This window comes from Talpa europaea (assembly GCF_964194135.1).
Source record: "Talpa europaea genome assembly, chromosome: 7".
NCBI lineage: Eukaryota > Metazoa > Chordata > Mammalia > Eulipotyphla > Talpidae > Talpa > Talpa europaea.
Genome location: NC_140074.1, coordinates 125,805,593 through 125,820,291, shown reverse-complemented (window position 1 = coordinate 125,820,291; position 14,699 = coordinate 125,805,593). Strand labels below are relative to the sequence as shown.

At 44.7% G+C, this 14,699-nt stretch overlaps 1 protein-coding gene across 1 annotated transcript; it reads left to right on the top strand.

The window, feature by feature from the left end:
• Window positions 1-1,861: 1,861 nt before the first annotated feature.
• KPNA2 (karyopherin subunit alpha 2) lies at window positions 1,862-11,842 on the top strand (the record flags this gene model as incomplete). The annotated part of the gene is made up of 10 exons (XM_084239426.1): window positions 1,862-1,936; window positions 2,086-2,223; window positions 4,659-4,747; window positions 5,590-5,858; window positions 6,426-6,520; window positions 6,619-6,882; window positions 7,067-7,300; window positions 7,544-7,726; window positions 10,572-10,721; window positions 11,625-11,842. The coding sequence occupies 10 exons, from the start codon at window positions 1,862-1,864 to the stop codon at window positions 11,715-11,717; spliced, it is 1,590 nt and encodes a 529-aa protein (XP_084095552.1). The 3' UTR covers window positions 11,718-11,842.
• Window positions 11,843-14,699: the final 2,857 nt, after the last annotated feature.

Below are 14,699 nucleotides of genomic sequence, written 5' to 3'. Positions count from 1 at the left end.
GGGGCGCGCCCAGCCGGGCCAGCCCTGCGCGCCGCACGCCGAGCCGCGGAGTCGTCCCACTCGCGACTGCAAGGAGCTCTGGGATCGGCCGGCCGCTCTCAGCTCTCGCGAGGCTACCTCCCTGTCTCCCAGGCCCTCTGACCTCCCCCCTCCTAACGTGTTTTTCAAATCCACCAATGGGTGCAGAGCATGGGCTCGAACCAGCCAATCGGAATGCGGAGCCACCGGGAAATTTAAATCGCGCCGGCCGGCTGCACGAGCCACACCGTCTTCGGGCTGAAGCGAGGTGGACGTTTCCCGGGCACTGACCTGCACCTGCGCCCGCACCGCCGCCTGTGGAAGCCGGGGCCGCCCGCAAGGTGAGCGCTCGGGCCGCGGTCTGGCCGGAGCGGCAGCGGCGGAGGCGTCGGCCGCGCTCGCCTCGCGGGCGGCGGGAGGGGAGGCCCGGCCTGGCCGCGGCCGCCCTGCGTGGCGAGGCCTCCGGCGCCGGACGTTGGCGCGGCGGCTGTTCGGCCTGCGGGGCTCGGGTGCGGGGCGCCGAGGCGGTGCGAGCCGCGGCGGGAGCCGGTGGCGCCGGGGGCCCCGATCCTCCGCGGGGTCGGGCCCGGGAGCCGGGGCCGGGGGGGCCGGGGCCCTCCTCCGCCGGCTCCGCGGCAGCGTCCGGGCTGGGGCAGGGGCAGGGGCCGGCCTCGGCCTGGCCTGGAGGCGGCGGTTGGGAGACGCGCTCTCCGCGCAGGCCCCGGCCCGGCCGTGTCGCAGCTGGCAGAGGGACGCGCTGGGCTGGAAAGCGAAATCGGAAGGACTTTCCTTCGGTCACCCCGGGAGGTGGCGCGCAGGCTCCCCGCGAAGCGCGGCTGCCCCAGCCCGGTGGCAGCCCCCGAGCCCCGCGGGTGGGCGCGGGCGGGGCTCCGTGTTGACAGGCCGGGCTGGGGAGGCGGGAGGACGCGCGGCCGGGCGCAGAGCTGAGCTTCGTTTTCCAGGGAGGAGGCGATGGCGCTTCGGGCCATTTCGAAGACAATGGAGCCTCCCGAGGAGGCTCCCTTAGGGCACAGATTTTAGCTGCCCGCTCTGCCCCCTCCTTTGTCTTCGGGAAACTGTTCGTGGACTCTGGAGGCCGCGGTCACCCTGTCCTGCGCGGTATCCGCCGGCGGACGTGGCTCGGGCCGAGGACATAGTGAGCTTGAGGCCCGCGTGACTTCCAGGAATGCTTGAGGGGAGCGAATGTCCGATACCGCGATTTAAAAAATAAATAATAGGTAGAGATGAGACTTTTGGTTCTGGTGGTTTAAATGAAATAGTAGTTTTTTCCACTTGTTTCTTTTTTTTTTTTTTTTTAAGCTGTGGATGTTAGGAAATTTAAATGTAGCAGCCATGACATTCCTGATGTTCTGCACTGCTCTGGAAGTTGCAGCCCCTCAGAGGGGAGGGGACGAATACTCTGCGCCACAGTCATTTCATAGCGCTGAGAAATGAAGTCCCTTCTCTTTTTTTTTTTTTTTTTTGAGATTTATTTATGCATGCAAGAACTAGGGTACAGGCCAGAGGTGCAGAGTATTCACAGTATTCACCAGCGGGGAACTGAACAGGCACAGTGACCGAAGTAGTACACTGCTGAGGGAGCAGCTGGGGAGGCTGGAGAGGTCTGCTGCCCGGCGTGGGTTGCCAGCCGGGGGATGGCTTCACAGTGCTGTGCTTCAAATGCCTTGTGCCACCAAGGAGGCCCTGAAGTTCCTCTCTTAGGATAGTGGTGTGAAGTCAGTATATGCCTGCTATTTCTGTAAGTGCTCTTACTGACATAAAGATGAAAGGAGAATTTTTTTCTCTCCCTTGTTTTCTAGCTTTTCTCCTTTGTCTCATAACCATGTCCACCAATGAGAATACTAACTTGCCAGCTGCCCGCCTTACCAGATTCAAGAACAAGGGGAAAGATAGTACAGTGAGTACCTTCTGTTGCATTCTTTTTGTATTTTTTTAAATTTCTGGATACTTGGGAAGGGGTAAAAACTTAAAGGGGATTTGAAAAAAAAAAAAGCCCCCATTTGGCACAAGACTTGGTATAATAGGTGGAAATGATCTGTTCCCAAGGAAATGAGGCGACGCAGAATAGAAGTTAATGTGGAACTGAGAAAAGCAAAGAAAGATGACCAGATGCTGAAAAGGAGAAATGTAAGCTCGTTTCCTGATGATGCTACTTCTCCACTGCAGGAAAACCGGAACAATCAGGTAAATATATTTTCGTTTATGAATTGCACTAAACCTTGAAACTCATTTTGGGGCTTTTTTTTTTTTTTAAGATTTATTTATTTATTTATATAAGCACTGGGCACAGTCAGCATGCGAGGGTGAGAGAATTCACCAGAGACAGAGCAGAGAGCAGAACAGGCAGACTGACGAAGTACACCAATGAGGGGAGCAGCGGGCGGCAGGAGAGGTCTGCTCTCCATGTGGGACCCTCGCCTGGCAACTGGGGATCGAACCGGCACTGCAGAAGCCACGGGCAGCTTTGCAACCCTGTGCTCAACTGCTGCACCACTGGGGAGGCCCTCAGTTTGGGACTTTTCTTAGAATTTTATTTTATTTTTAAAGATTTATTTGTGCGTACAAGAACTGGGGTACGGGCCAGAGGTGTGGGGGGTGAGAGGAGTCACCAGAGGCAGAGTGGGGAACAAAACAGGTGGATCTACTGAAATACACTGCTGAGGGGAGCAGTAGGCGAGATAGGAGAGGTCTGCTGCACCCTATGTGTCAGCTCCTGGGATTGAACTCAGGCTGCAGTGGCTGCAGACAGCTTCACAGTGCTGTGCTTAACCCTTTGCACCACTAAGGAGGCACTTTTCTTAGAATTTTAAATAACACTCCTAGTCTTAATTTTGTTAGCTGTCATATCTGTGAAGATCTTTTTTTCTTCCCAATCAGGAATACTAAAGGATTTACTTTTCTGCCCATTCTCTACCCACTGGCATTGATTCCAAAGTCGCCTTTAGCTTTGGTATCCTTTTAGCTTTCCTTGCTTTCCCGCTGCCAGCTTGGTTCCTTGCACTTGCCATTCTAAGGTTAACCAAAAAAGTCAGCATGTCCACAACCCACCACCTCCTGGCTTCTTTATTTCTTTTTTTGGTTTCTCTATTTTTGTACTTGTCACTAGCTTTGTTCAATTTTTTTTCTCCTGAAATAGTTGCAGTACTCTCCTAATTTATCTTTTCATTTTATGCCACACACTTTTAGTAGAAATTTTCCTAAAATAACTTTTAGACATGTTTCTCTGTTTAAAAACTTTGATTTTTAAATCCATATTCTTTAAAGGTCATTTGTAAGTTAGTTCCTTCTTGGATTTTCATATTTTATCTCTTTCAAAGTTAATGGACATTTTTCCTGGTTTTTACACATTATGTTTTCCTTTAGGGTTCTACGTTTTCCTTTTTTTTCCTTTATTTGAATATTAACTTATATTTCTGGAGTACTAGACTCAAGTCTCCTATCTTTTATAGCACTCATGGGGTCAGCCTAGCAGGAAAAATTCTCCTAGCTCAGAATTCCTGTAGCACCTGGTAGTGCACCAAAACTAGGGAGTGGCTGCTTTATAACAGCAAATGTATATACACTTGTTTCATGGTTCTCTACTTGTCTCATTTTAAGCTGTAACTGTTTTAAGTTGTAAGCTCCCAAGCAGAAAGGTACTCTGTCTTTTGTAGTTAATTGTAGCATTGATTCTCAGACCTTTCTGTTGTCATAACATATTTGTACCACTTAATATTTGCACTTAAATATAGGATTTATATTTGTGGGAATAATAGATAACAAACTGCAGCGTGAAAATCCCCAGCATATTCCCTCTTAACTTCATCCCTTTCTCCATAAAGGTATATCTGAATGTAAGTGCTTGGGACTAATAGAGTAGAAAGTGCTTTTAATTAATTCTTTAAATTAATCACAGCCACCTTTATTGTGACAAAATGCTGGCAAAGTCTATAACTTGAGTCTCCAGTGAGTCAAGACACCAAGTGTGAGGGCCTCCTTGGTGGCCTAGGGGTTAAATCTCAGTGCTATCACCACAACAGCCTGAGTTCAATCTTGGGCAGGGAGTTAACCCACATGTAGTGCAGCAGACCTCTCCTGTCTCACCCTATGCTCCCCTTGCCCCAGTAAGTAAATCTGTTTTCCCCACCCTGTCTTTGGTGAATCTTCTCACCCCCCTCTACACCCCAGTTCTTCTACAAGATGATTTTTTTAAAAGGTTTATTTATTTATGCATGCAAGAACTGGGGTGTAGGCCAGAGGTGCAGGGTAGGTGAGGGGATTCACCAAAGACAGAGTGAAGAGCAGAACAGTTGAGACAGGAGAGGTCTGCACCATGTGGGTCACCTCCCTGCCTGGGGATCGAACTCATGCTGCAGTAGCTGCCAATTGCTTCATAGTGCTGACGCTTAACCCCTTGCGCCACCAGGGAGGCCCAGATAAATAATTAATTTTTTTTTTTTAAACACCAAGTATGAGAGCTGTTCTACATATAAAATAAAACTTAATAGGCAAATGTAGGGCTAAACTTTTACTAACTAAAATATAAAGAATGTCTTAATAATGGCAAGTATGCATTTTGTTTGTGTTTATTTAATATTAAAAGTGATTTTAAGATGAAATGAATTCCACTGTTTTTATAGGGCACTGTAAATTGGTCTGTTGATGACATTATCAAAGGCATAAATAGTAACAATTTGGAAAGCCAGCTCCAAGCTACTCAAGCTGCTAGGTAAGTCTTGTTTACTATAGCATTTGATAACCTAAGAATCCACCTTTTTAGACTTTGATGTTTTTTGTTTTTCTTTTTTTTTGGCAACAAGACACAAGTCTTGTAAGCAAAGTAAAAGTTAAAGCTAACCTTAGGCCTATTTTAACTAGAATTTTCCTGTCGGTGAAAACTAATTTACTATTATTGTCTCAAATCCTGCCCATCTCCATTCTTAATCACTGTTACCCTTTTGGCATATGTTTTAAGAAAATTACAAAGTTTTTGTCATAGTGGCATTTCAAGTCTGTTGAAGGGAAAGGAAATTACTCAGTAATCATATCTATTTATAAAGGTACATTCACTTAAAAAATAAGTATATCTCCTGCCAAACATAAATATTTCTGCTATACATAACAGGATAAATAATTTCTGTGGCTTGATACTGCAGAAAAATATAAATGGCGAGTGATCATGGAAAATGTTTGACTTCACAGTAAACAAAAATGAAACTTAAAATGAGAGTGTAACTTTGTCAAATCGGAGATTTTAAAAGGTGACAGTATCTAAAGTATCAGATTTTAGGAATGCAGAAAGGAGGTTAATTATTGGTGATATTTTGATTTTTGGAAAAGGGTAGTTTAAAAAAGATAGTAAAGAATACCATGAATGGCAGCACCATGTATGCAGTGTGTTTAACTTCTTTCTTAAGTTCCAGGCTATCACAGCATTTAGTGCTTTGTCTCAGCATTTAGTGTAAAAGGTGGTTTAAAGTTCTGAACTCTTGAATAGCATTTTGAGATAGTTTTTACACAGACTTGTTTTGTTAATCACCTGCTTTTGTTTCTCTTTTTGCTCACCCTTAGGAAACTACTTTCTAGGGAAAAACAGCCACCCATAGACAACATAATCCGGGCTGGCTTGATTCCAAAATTTGTGTCCTTCTTGGGCAGAACTGATTGTAGCCCCATTCAGTTTGAATCTGCTTGGGCACTCACTAACATTGCTTCTGGTACATCAGAACAGACAAAGGCTGTGGTAGATGGAGGTGCTATCTCAGCATTCATTTCTCTGTTGGCATCTCCCCATGCACACATCAGTGAACAAGCTGTATGGGCTCTAGGAAACATTGCAGGTACTTGGATTTAAAATTCTTTGGATTGAATGTCTCTAATTGTATTAAGATTGGAAGAAGTATGTTGTCGTTACTAATAATTGCCTTTTTAAAAAAAAAAAAGATTTATTTATTTATGTAAGCCCTGGGTACAGTCAGAAGTGTGGGAGGGTGAGAGAATTCACCAGGGCCAGAGCAGGGAACAGAACAGGCACACTGACGAAATACACTGCTGAGAGGAGCAGCAGGCGCGACAGGAGAGGTCTGCTGCGCCGTGTGGGATCCTTGCCAGCGGCCAGAAATCGAACCGGCGCTGCAGAGGCTGCAGGCAGCCTGCAGCCCAGCGCTCAACTGCTGCGCCACCAGGGGAGGCCCACTAATAATTGCCTTTGTGTTCAATTTTGAGCTTACTTGCTTTCCCATGTTTATTAGGGGCAAATGTGTTACTAAAAATAGGCATCTGAGAAGTATCTAAGAAAATAATCTCCAAGGGTGTCATTTTATGTTGAGGTATCACTTTTGTACTCAGTCACTGAACACTGGTGGTTCCAAACAAGTAGATGTGATTACCTTACCCTTTTTTTTCAGGTGATGGTTCAATTTTCCGAGACTTGGTTATCAAATATGGTGCAGTTGAGCCACTGTTGGCTCTTCTTGCAGTTCCTGATATGTCATCTTTAGCAGTAAGTTTCTAACCAAAGTATGGTCACTCAGTTCTTGATTCTCATTTTTCCTGTCCTTCAAAAGACAGACTTCTCATTGCATTTTTCTTTCCCCTTAGTGTGGTTACTTGCGTAATCTTACCTGGACACTTTCAAATCTTTGTCGCAACAAGAATCCCGCACCGCCCTTAGAAGCTGTTGAGCAGATTCTTCCTACTTTAGTTCGTCTCCTGCATCACGATGATCCAGAAGTATTAGCAGATACCTGCTGGGCCATTTCCTATCTTACTGATGGTCCAAATGAACGGATTGAAATGGTTGTGAAAACAGGAGTTGTGCCCCAACTTGTGAAGCTTCTTGGAGCTACTGAATTGCCAATTGTGGTAAGAAAATAACTTTCAAATGAGAATGTGAAGTATAAAGATGTAATCAATACTATATTGACATGATGCCTATTTTTGGCCAGTTGGGCCTCTTATCAGAACTCCTAGGGAATATAGTTTTGGGACAATGCTGAAAAAATAAAAAGATAACTGCCAGCATTAACATTTTTTGTTTTCTTTTTAGACTCCTGCACTAAGAGCCATAGGGAATATTGTCACTGGGACAGATGAGCAGACTCAGGTTGTAATAGATGCAGGAGCACTTGCTGTCTTTCCCAGCCTGCTAACCAACTCCAAAACTAATATTCAAAAGGAAGCTACGTGGACAATGTCAAACATCACAGCTGGCCGTCAGGACCAGATACAGCAAGTGGTGAATCATGGATTAGTCCCATTTCTTGTTGGCGTTCTCTCTAAGGTAATAAAATCACAGTCAAAAGATTGTTGGTGTTTACAGGTGGGATTTGGTAGAGCTGTGCTTGACGTAGTCCTTAGTGCACCAATTTTGGGTTCTGCTTAGTCCTTTGCTAAACAGTAGCCAATTGCCTCTTAAGATTGGATAGAAGTAGTTGTAGCTGTTATTTTCCTAAAACAAAACTTTTTGGATTTTTCTGTTTTTTCTCTCATTCTGAAATTAAACCTGTTTCCTGATGTTTATTAGGCAGACTTTAAGACACAAAAGGAAGCTGTGTGGGCTGTTACCAACTATACAAGTGGTGGAACAGTTGAACAGATTGTATATCTTGTTCATTGTGGCATAATAGAACCATTGATGAACCTCTTAACTGCAAAAGATACGAAAATTATTTTGGTTATTTTGGATGCCATTTCAAATATCTTCCAGGTAAGTCTGTCTCTTTTTTTTTTTTTTTTAAGATACATCTATCTATGCATACAAGAACTGGGGTACAGGACAGAGGTGTGGGGGTTGAGAGGACCCACCAGAGATAGAGTGGGAAGCAGAACAGGCAGATCTACTGAAACACACTGCTGAGGGGAGCAGCGGGTGAGACAGGAGAGGTCTGCCACGCCACGTGGGTCACCTCCCCGGCCGGGGATAAAACCCATGCTGCAGTGGCTGCGGACAGCCCCATAGACTGTGTCCTAACCCCCTGTGCCACCAGGGAGGCCTCTCTTCCGGGTAAGTCTTATTTGAATTTGGGTTTGATGTTAATCATTTACTATTTAGCTTGGAGGAGGAGAGTATCTAAGTGCACACACAGAATCAAACAGATAGAGCCACAGAATCAGACAGCTTGTTACATGTTCCACATTCCTGGTGAAAGACACTCAAGGGACTATAAGAAATGGAAATGAGATGATAAGTGGATAGTGTGACCTGAATTGAATGCAAGTCCATATGTGGATACCATTCATAGCTATTTTGTCAAGAATCATTAATTCCCCAATGTCATGCTGAGTTTTGGTAAAATTAAATTTAAACGATACAGTTACTTGATTGTATTTTTCTTCTGATCCCATTTCTAATAGATCTAAGCATGCCAGCATGTAGGATGTTCTTCCTGTGATTGATGGCAGGAGGTCCTACTCATCAACTTTAATAAGCTTCTGAGTCTAGATTTTTTTGATTGTGTGTTTTTTTTTTAATTAAGGTAACATTGGTTGGTTCACAACACACTGATTTAGGGATACGGGTTCACACCTCTTCAGGTGTATGTCACTACCATCCACCACCAAAGCACCTAGAGTCCTTTGCCATAATCCATTTAGGGAGGGCGCCCCACTCCTGACCTTCCTCTGGTAGCCTCAGTTGTGTATTCAGATTTCTAGGGCTTGTTTTGGATTAGTTCTGTCTGTTCCTTTATTCTTTTTTAAAAAGATTTATTTATTTATGTATGTAAGACTGGGATACAGGGCCTCCCCGGTGGCGCAGCGGTTGAGCGCTGGGTTGCGAAGCTGCCCGCGGCCTCTGCGGCGCCGGTTCGATCCCCGGCTGCTTCCCGGCCACCGGAGGAGGGTCCCGCATGGCGCGCAGACCTCTCCTGCCGCCCACTGCTCCCCTCAGCAGCGTACTTCGGTCCTTCTGCCTGCTCTGCTCCCGGCTCTGGCTCTGGTGAATTCTCTCACCCTCCCGCGCTTCTGACTGTACCCAGTGCATGTATAAACAAAAAACAAACAAACAAATAAAGAAAGAAAACATGCCTCTATAAAAAAAAAAAAAAAAAAAAGACAACAAAAAAAAGACTGGGATACAGGCCAGAGGTGTGGGAGGGTGAGAGGATTCACCAGAGAGAGAGTGGGGACAGAACAGGCAGACTGACTGAAATACACTGCTGAAGGGAGCAGTGTGTGACATAGGAGAGGTCTGCTGCGCCATGTGGGTTGCTCCCTGGCCAGCTGGGGATTGAACTTGTGCTACAGAGGCTGTCTGTAGCTTCATAGTGCTGTGCTTAACCCTTTGTGCCAGCAGGGAGGCCCTGTTCCTTTATTTGTTTATATTCCGTGTAGGATCTGATTATGGAACATACCAAAGTTGAATCTAAAATAATGTTCCCTGGTATGTCCACTCTACACAAGTAAGTTGTTTTCTCAATTTCTCTTATCTAAACCCCCTAAATTATTTTGAAGCAAATAAGATAATCTGTAAATATTTGTGTTATCTAACCATAATACTATTATACCTAATATATTCTTTTTTTCTTTAAAGACTTATTTATTTATGCATACAAGAGCTGGGGTACAGGCCAGAGGTGTAGGGGGTGAGAGGATTCGCCAGAGACAGAGTGGGGAACAGAACAGGCAGATTGACAGAAATACACTGCTGAGGGGAGCAGTGGGCGAGTCAGGAGAGGTCTGCTGCACCATGTGGGTTGCTCCCTGGCTGGGGATCGAACCTAGTGCTGCAGAGGCTGTGGATAGCTTCATAGGTTGCATCTTAACCCCTTGTACCACCAGGGAGGTCCAATATATTCTTGTTGATATCAAAAAATTTAGCTAGGGAAATTTGCATCTATATACTATAGGCCTTATTTACCCTTACAGGCCATCCACTTTGGCTGCACTGTGAGATTATTTGGGATACTTTTTTTTTTTTTCAAAGAGGCATGTATTTTTATTTATGTATTTATTTATTTGTTTGTTTGTTCACACATGCACTGGGTACAGTCAGAAGCGCGGGAGGGTGAGAGAATTCACCAGAGCCAGAGCGGGGAGCAGAGCAGGCAGAAGGACCGAAGTACACTGCTGAGGGGAGCAGCGGGCGGCAGGAGAGGTCTGCGCGCCATGTGGGACCCTCCTCTGGTGGCCGGGGAGCAGCCGGGGATCGAACCGGCGCCGCAGAGGCTGCGGGCAACTTCGCAACCCAGCGCTCAACCGCTGCGCCACCGGGGAGGCCCTATTTGGGATACTTTTAAATAGTAATATCCTGTTCATTGCAGACCAGTTGAACCTGGATATAGTATCAGTTTTTAAATTCAGCAGGTGATTTTGATGCCCAGAACAGATAGATGATCTCTGGCTCAAAGCTACAAATGTAGTTTAAAAAAGTAAGTACAAAACTGATCACCCTGAATTTTTAAAAAATGGAAAATGGAGATAGTTTTATCTCAATAGGATTGTTGAAGGAGCTGTGACGAAACCATTCTCGTTTTTTTTTTTTTTTTTTTTTTCGCATTAAAATAGATTGTTTCAGAGGTTAGGCCAATAACTTGGAATTAATTTTTTTTCAGGCTGCTGAGAAATTAGGTGAAACTGAGAAACTTAGTATAATGATTGAAGAATGTGGAGGTTTGGACAAAATTGAAGCCCTACAAAACCATGAAAACGAATCTGTGTACAAAGCTTCATTAAACTTGATTGAGAAGTATTTCTCTGTAGAGGTGAGTAACATGTAAATGTTAACTTGGAAAGTACATGTTTAAGATCAAGCTCCATAAGATTTTTTTCCCTTTTTTTTTTAATTTAGTTTTAGTTTTTTTTTTTTTAAGATTTATTTATTTATGCATACAAGAGCTGGGGTACAGGCCAGAGATACGGGGGAGGGGGGTGAGAGGATTCACCAGAGACAGAGCAGGGAACAGAACAGGAGACTGAGTGAAATACACTGCTGAGGGGAGCAGTGGACGAGACAGGAGAGGTCTGCTGTGCCATGTGGGTTGCTCCCTGGCTGGCCAGGGATGGAAGTCGTGCTGCAGAGGCTGCAGATTGCTTCATAGTGTGGTGCTTAACCCCTTACACCACCAGGGGGGCCCTTCGCTTATTCTTTTAATTCAGTCTGTACAGTTGTTAAATATAGCAAAGTATTTGTAGGTAGACATAATGTCCATGTTAGTTCCTCTAATGTTTGACTTGATAATGTAAGTTTTTTAACTTGAGACATAAAAATAAAAAGGTCATCAATTTGCTTTCTTCTGAACACTCTTAGGAATCTTAGACTCTCCAGTAAATTGTAGGAGTTGGTAGAGAAGCAGGCCTACCCTGTAACCATACTCTGGGCCTAATAAGCAGTTTTCCTTTTTCCTACAGAAAAGTGACAGGTGAAGAAAAAAATTCAGTTTATTAATAACATTCCTTAACTTGCTCAGAACCTTCCCTTCCCAGGCATTCACAAGAAGAGCCAGTTATAGCAGTTTAGCACTGTTTGAAATATTGTACAGGATTAAAGGTGAAATAGGCAGGTGAAAATCTTCAGAGTAAATGTGAATACAAACGTCTAGGCAGATTACTGCTTAAAAATGTACCATGTTTATGAGATTATGTTAATGTCATTTAATAACTTTCAGGAAGAGGAAGACCAGAATGTTGTGCCAGAAACTACCTCCGAAGGCTATACATTCCAAGTGCAGGATGGCACTCCTGGGACCTTTAACTTTTAGATTGTACAGCTGAGGCATAAAGTTGTTTGTTGTGTACTGTTTGGTATAAGTTTGTCTTACTGTTTCTCTATTACGAACTTTTTAAATGTGGTTTGTTATTGTAGCACTTTTTACAACAAGACTATACTTGAACAGTTCCAAACTGTACATACTGTATGAAGCTTCTTCTCTCAATGGATTTCCTATTTCTATGTGGAATTTCATACCTGCAGTGTCCTGTAAATAAAGATTAAGCTCCACCTTTATTTCACCATGCCTACGTGTTGCTTTCTAGTGTGTGCTCTTAAGGCTGAACCAAATCAGTGTGACTAAAGGAGGCAGTCCTGGCTGCAGACATTGTTTGATATACAGCTTGTGATGTCATCAGCCATCAAGGGTAATAAGTAACTTCTTTCCTGCTCTGTCCTTCTGAGTCCTGACTTTGCTCTAGGTTGCTTCTCCTCTTGATGATAATGGCTGTCAGCACTTCCAGACTTCAAACCACTTCACACAGGCCAGAAAAAATTTCAGCTTTCCTCAACTCATGTCACATTTAATCTTTTTTAAGTATTCTTTTTTTTTTTTAAAGATTTATTTATTTATGCATACAAGAGCTGGGGTACAGGCCAGAGATGCGGGGGTGGTGAGAGTATTCACCAGAGGCAGAGTGGGGAGTAGAACAGGCAGGTTGACTGAAATACACTGCAGAGGAGAGGTCTGCTGCATCATGTGGGTTGTTCCCTGGCCGGAACAAAGGCTGTGTGATTGCTTCATAGTGTGGTGCTTTAACCCTTTGTGCCACCAGGAAGGCCCTTAAAGTATTTTTTTTTTTAAGATTTATTTATTTATTTAAAGATTTATTTTTATACAAGAGCCGGGGTACAGGCCAGATGTGGGGGAGGGAGAGAAGATTCACCAGAGACAGAGCGGGGAGCAGAACAGGCAGACGGACAAAATACACTGCTGAGGGGAGCAGCTGGTGAGACAGGAGAGGTCTGCTTCACCATATGGGATTCTCGCTGGCTGGCCAGGATGGAAGCCACGCTGTGGAGGCTGCAACAGCTTCACAGTGCGGCACTCAACCATCTGCGCCACCAGGGAGGCACTTTTTTTTTTTAATTTATTAGGCATTCAAGAGCCTGGGGTACAGGCCAGAGGTGCAGGGGGTGAGAGGATTCATCAGAGACAGAGTGGGGAACAGAACGGGCAGATTGACCGAAGTACACTGCTGAGGGGAGCAGCGGGCGAGTCAGGAGAGGTCTGCTGCATCAAGTGGGTCAGCTCCCTGGCCGGGGATCGAACTCATACTGTGTGGCTGGTGATAGCTTGATAGTCTTGAGACTTAAACCCCTGTACCACCAGGGGGGGGCCCCAAATTGCCTTTTATTTTAAACCTTCCCAGAACCTCATCAATTAAAACCCAAAATTGTTTCCACCAAAGTGGTACATTCCATTTTGCTGTAGTGGTAGAAGCAAAATCTTGAATTTTGTTTGGGCAACTGTAAACCTTGTGAAGCACAGGACCCCAAGTTCAGAAGGCTATTAAGGGAAGTAAGCATAGCTGGCTACTTACCTCCCTCCACTGATTTTGGGAAGCTTTTGAAATATGTCATTAGTATTGCTTCCTTTGAACATTGGGCTGTTGACCTAATTTGTGATTAACAAAAACATGGCCAAATAGCACAGCATCCCCACGGGAAAGTGTTAGAAAGTGTTTTCGTAACATCACTGATTTAAGTTTCACAATGCCAGCTAATAAAGATGATAAAAAACACTGGAACTGTCAAACAGGGTTTTGTGAGGCAGAAAAGCTATTTAATTTTGAGCATTTATATGTTAAATGGCATGTTATTGGCATAGTTTGAAAGCATAACCCTGGTGTCTACCAACACCCAGCCCAGTTCCTCCTAAATATTCAGCACAGTTTTATAACACTAGGAATTGATCATTTCATGTATTTCCTCCCAGGCTTTTCAGAATCTTCCATGTTCTTCATTCTAGTTCGGGAACGTGAGGCAGTGGAATGAACTAAGTCATCAGGAGTTCAAATCCCGAGTTTGAACTTGGGATCTGCCCGAGTTCAAATCCTGCCTCTTCACATGTTATCTTTGGACCATCAAAGTAGCATAATCCCTGGTATAAAACACTCCCACAAGTAATAGTTACTACATGACATTAGTATCCTAGGTAAAGACTGTGGCCCCAGAATAACTGTTCCCAACATTTTTATTTTTATTTTTTTAAAGATTTATTTATTCATGCATACAAGAACCAGGGTACAGGCCAGATGTGCGGGAAGGTGAAAGGATTCACCAGAGTGGGGAGCAGAACAGGCAGATCTCCTGAATTACACTGCTGAGGGGAGCAGCAGGCGCTACAGGAGAGGTCTGCCGTGCCATGTGGATACTCCGCGGCCAGCTGGGATCGAACCCACACTGCAGAGGCTGTGGACAGCTTCACAGTTGGCGCTCAACCTGCGCCACCAGGGAGGTCATGTTCCTGACTTTTTAACAAAAATTTACAGACCCCTAATTTTTTTTATTTTTTTTCCCCATTATTTTTTTTCTAAAGATTTATTTATGCATACAAGAGCTGGGGTACAGGCCAGAGATGCAGGGGGGTGAGAGGATTCACCGGACACAGACCAGGGAGCAAAACAGGCAGACTGACTGAAACACACTGCTGAGGGGAGGTCTGCTGTGCCATGTGGGTTGCTTCCTGGCTGGCTGGGGATTGATCATGTGCTGCAGAGGCTGTGGATTGCTTCATAGTGTGGTGCTTAATCCCTTGCTCCACCAGGGAGGCCCCAGACCCCTATTTTCATGCAAATTTAGCTTCCAGGCTAAGTTTAAGTATTAACTCTTCCTGGTTTTTCCATATCAATCACAGATCTAAAGCACTATGTGCCTGCCTTTCTATACTCAGTGATGGGGTTCTGCCCCAAAGCTGGACGTTTCATCAGCCTGCAGGCCTTTTATAGGCTTTCCCATAGCTTCTGAACAG